The sequence below is a fragment of the Colletotrichum godetiae genome (assembly GCF_030913485.1).
Source record: "Colletotrichum godetiae strain CBS 193.32 chromosome Unknown BDP55scaffold_15, whole genome shotgun sequence".
Taxonomy (NCBI): domain Eukaryota; kingdom Fungi; phylum Ascomycota; class Sordariomycetes; order Glomerellales; family Glomerellaceae; genus Colletotrichum; species Colletotrichum godetiae.
In genome coordinates, this window is record NW_026851263.1 from 94,203 (window position 1) to 98,888 (window position 4,686).

The 4,686-nt window shown below is 55.7% G+C and overlaps 1 protein-coding gene across 1 annotated transcript; it reads right to left on the reverse strand.

Moving 5' to 3' along the window:
- Positions 1 to 1,931: 1,931 nt before the first annotated feature.
- Positions 1,932 to 3,752, reverse strand: BDP55DRAFT_692828 (uncharacterized protein; the record flags this gene model as incomplete). The annotated part of the gene is made up of 2 exons (XM_060577160.1): positions 1,932 to 3,002; positions 3,084 to 3,752. The coding sequence occupies 2 exons, from the start codon at positions 3,750 to 3,752 to the stop codon at positions 1,932 to 1,934; spliced, it is 1,740 nt and encodes a 579-aa protein (XP_060430997.1).
- Positions 3,753 to 4,686: the final 934 nt, after the last annotated feature.

Below are 4,686 nucleotides of genomic sequence, written 5' to 3' on the forward strand. Positions count from 1 at the left end.
GCTGAGGGGCGGCCGTGGCTGCGCTGGCTGACATGTTTCGTTTCGAACACACATGCCAATGCTGCCGATGATGACTGACATTGATGTGTGAGTGGGCGGTTTAGTTCTCCGCTCCAACTAAGAATCCATGCAGTCATCCTTCACCCGCCGACCGACCGACCGATCCCTTTCACGACAATGACCAGGCATAAACCTCCGGCGCGCCCCTAGTGCTTCCATCACCCGGGCGAGGTCGTTGGTCGGGACCGAGAGGGGCGCCGACCTGCATCTTATCTTTCCGGGAGGTAGGTATTAGACTGTGACCGAGAGAGAGAGAGAGAGAGAGAGAGAGAGAGAAGCAACAAATGTCTTGCGCCAGCCGCTCTTGTTCAGACACGAGGCAAAAAGCCGCCTGCATCGCCAACACTCGGTCTCGTTGCTTTTTCCCGCTCACGCTCCTGGTTCCTGGTCTCGCGGCCCCCTACCACCCCCTTTGCGGCTAGCTACGTTGTTGGTTTTCTTATTCTTCTCCGCATCGACTGAGATCTGTTCCTGGGTTATCTGGCTGCTGCTATTGGATGAACGACGTCTGCCGTTGCTTTGACCTCCCATCGGGTGACAGATGGATGGTCTTGGAGTCGAACTGTTGATGAGATGGCGGCTGACGAGTCATGGGCTCAAACTTCACGTGCGGTTGGGTATATGACTTTTGGCAGTTCAAGTCCAGGCCTGCCTGCCCTATTCACATGCTGTTTTCGAATAGTAGGACTTATATCAGGGTTCAAACTTTCCGCGGAGTGGCAAAAGAGGACGTGGAATATTCGACGTTTGTATCGAAGCTTTCGTGACTCGTCCGAGCACACACACGCTTTTGACGAACGACATGAGGGCTCTCCTCACCGCCAAGAGAGCTGCTTTACAGAGCGACTTGGTCCGAACACTGACGAGGCCATACCTTCGGTCTTGGGCAGTGCGCACATCTCATCCGAAAGCGCTGTGTCTGTCCTGGCAGGGGCGCTGTGGCGTGCGAGCGCTCATCTCGAGTCAGGGATCAAAATGTTTGTCCCGTTCCGAGGCCGTACTGACTGACACCGCTGTTGATACGAGACCGGTACCTCGACTCTACGACCTAACGTCTGTGGGAGCTGGCTCGGCCTGACGATAACATTGTGCCAGGACAAATCTGGGGAGACGACCTGTCAGATGGGACAGGATGCGGCTACCCGACATGCAGAGGGAGGCTGATGTAGGTCCCCGAGAAGGGCACGGGGGAGCCAAGTGCGGTCTGGCCAGATGGGTGACGGTCAGTATACGGGGCAAGTTGCTACAAATCACTCAATATCTTGTACAGTGGCAGGTCAGTGGCCAGGCTTGCTGTGAAATATGTTCCGTCGGCGAGTTGGTGTCCATGGGCGAGTTTCTTCCTGAGCTTCCTATGTGATGCGTAATTATCGAGAGTTCACGATGAAGATGTCTTTTGTCTTTGATACGAAGCGAACGTACATCAGACAGCGAGTGTCATCCAGTAATTATATGGAGAATAATCCTCCTATTGCATCTATCAGACCAAAAAGCTCGGCGCCTCTCTAGCAGTAACTGGTTTCTTCGTCCCAGATGCAAGATGGGCGAGGTTTTCTCCACGAGCCATCTCTGGACACATGGAGACATATGTATCTTCTTCCGTGACTAACCATGCAGACACCGAGAATCATGCTACGAGAATCAATTCACAAGAGCCAATCTACGAGAACGGTATCGAGAATAATTTTATCATTATATTTTAAATAATGAAGTCGGCGCTGGTCTCGGATACCTGATTCCTACACCCCAGATATCAAACCATCCAAACGCCGGCGGCAGATATACCCACAATACATACTTTCTTAGATAATTCATACCTCGTGAGCTCTATAGCTTTCCAATATCCCATGCGCCAGGTAGGCGTCATACAATCAAATATCCAACATGCTCTTCACCTGCTGCGGCTGCTGCGTCATCGACACGGCTGTACTCGCGCTATGACTCCTCTCCCCTAGCCCATGAGCCGTCGAGCCGCTTTCAGGTGTCCGTCCCCGGCCTGCACCGCTTCCTCTCTGGACGTCGGTGTAGGACGGCGGTGGCGGGCCATCTTGCATTAACTCGGCGGACCGGTCGACACGAGGTCCGGCGCCGGGGAAGAGAAGTTCTGCAGCGGCGTTCATCGCCCTTTCGTTGCGGCGGCGGTCGGATTTCCCGCTGTAGGAAGTGAACGTTGACGGATCCGCTGCGTCAAACCCAGGTCGTAGAGACCCGTGCATGGAATTCGGTCTCGATGAATGCCCGTGGAAACTACCCATTTCGATCTCTCGCTCCTCAGCTTGTTGCGCTTGCTCGCGCTCAGCAGCCCTCGCCTCGAGCGTCTCGTCTATCCCGCGGGACGTGGCGCGTCCACCGCCTAGTTCGCGGACGTTGCGCGCGATGCGCTCGCGCATACTCATCTGGCTTACGAGGTGATCGTTGTTCTTCGCGCGGCGCCACCACGCGGGTTTGGGCACGTACCCCATCTCGCGATCGATTTGCGTCCCGCGCTCGCGGCGCTGGCGGATGAGTTCTTTATCTTCATTAGGGGAGGTGAAGCCGTATGCGATTTGCGTGTAGAGGATCAACAGCGCGGGACCGTAGCCTCCGGCATACACAGCCGCTAGACTCGCTTTGGCGTTCAAGACGGAGTATGCAAAATTCCAGGAGACGAGACCCTGGTAGGCGATGAGGCAGGCCGTCAGGGGGAGGATGAGGAGGAAGCGCCAGGGGGTGTAGCGGAGGAAGCCGGCGAACTTGTTGAGCGGACCGCGATTGCGGGGGTAGTAGTGTTTGATGGAGTGGCGGAGGGAGGCGAGGATGGTGAGGTAGCAGACTACGAGGCAGAAGGTTGCTGCTTTGAAGCGGGCGTCTGTTGCGGAGGGGGCGGCGCGGGCGGCGGTTTGGTCTGGGGAGCGTTGTTTTTCGATTTCGCCCCAGTTGCGGGGGATGATGAGGAAGAAGTTCTAAGATGTGTGTTAGTTGGTGTTTTGGAGGTTTGAGTATCTCGGGGATGGGCGTGAATGGGGGAGGGAGAATGGACATACCAGCCACAGCCATAGATAGAACCACAATGGCATCCAGAACTCGAGCTTGCTTCGACGATCGCCCTCGCGCAGGGAGAACGGGTCCGGGTCAATGGCCTGTCTCTCGCTCCAGCTTCCCCAGTGGCGGACGGCCTCCCAGACCAGCGCAATGGTGAACATTTGCATGAGGTACCAGAAGAAGCTGTTGATGATAATCGGCAACCCAATGACGTAGAAGCGATCGACGTCAATATTGGTAAACAGACTGATAAACGCCGCAACGCAGACCAGGATCGCATAGTACCACTGCCACCGCCGTCCGATGGGGTAAAACCGCTTCGTCGTCGGGAGGTAATGCCGTCCATGGCGGTTCAGGTTCGCGAGGACAAACATGAGCGCGAAGGCATACACCACGCCGAAGCCTACGCCGACGCCGGCGCGCTTGCCGATTGGGTTTACGGGGTCGTAGCACCATGTTGAGTTTTCAAAGGTGCCGTTTGGTAAGAGGTAGACTGGTGTGTAGGGCTGTTCTGTGACGTAGCAGTTTGAGCCGTTGGAGACTGTGCCGTTTGTGTAGAGAGTGTAGTTCCAGAAGCGGAGGACGGTGAGGTTGAAGTGGACGCCGCCGAGGAGGGTGTCGGAGTCGTTTGCGCCTTGGGGGTAGGCGAGGAGGGCGCGGGAATGGAGCATGATGGGTGGTTTGGACGTCGGAGTTGTCTAATCGGGGAGGGATTGGAGGTTCGTGGTTCAAGGGTTGAAGATCGGACGTCGAGATGTTTTTGCCCGGGTCGTCCGGAGGTGATCGCTCGGGGGCGGGGCCTGTGGCCGGTGTTGTTTGTTTCCGTCGTCGGCCGTCGTCCAATGTTTTGTTTGGTCGTTCACGGGGGTTGTTCGATTGAGGACGTACTCTCGAGGAGAGATTGGCGACTGTGATTAAGTTAGGGAGGGCATTGCGTCGAAGAGGAAGAGGGCGGGAGAGAGGTAAGAGAGGGAAGATGAGGAACTGGCGAAAAATGATGTATTATGACAATATGGTTTATGGAACGCCCGGAAAGGCGGAGATGGGGAGGGGATTTTTTTTTGGTTAGGCGCTTTTGTTGATCGAGTAGTCAGCGCATTGGCACGCTACCTTGGTGCTCACCCAGCCAGTGACCGACCACCGACTGCGCAGTAGGTTGGTGATTGAGGTGCCGGGAATGGGACGCTACGGTACCCGCTACCCGCAGATCATTGATGACAGACTGCTTCTCCACTGGATTACTGGGTGCCGAGTGGTGCCAGACTCCAGTGGTGCTTTGGTCGTTGTGTGGTGTGGGAATGGGGAAGAGTTCGGGCGGCGGCGGGAGGAGATGGGAGACCGAGAGGAGCGAGACGGAATGGCCGGGAGCGACGGATTTGTGTTTTCTTTTTGTTTTTTTCCTCTTTGGGATCGTCAGTGGAGATGCCGAAGCTCCGGGACCTGGAAGAGAACAGGTGAGCGAACCGTGCAAATGGTTTCATCATGAGATTTTGGCAGACTGATTACTCAATGGCTACTGGCGGGCGTTCCTGGAACAAACAGCGAAAGAACGTATGCTGTGTATCGCGCAGCATCTGATTACAGGCAATGTGCTTTTCAGTTGAC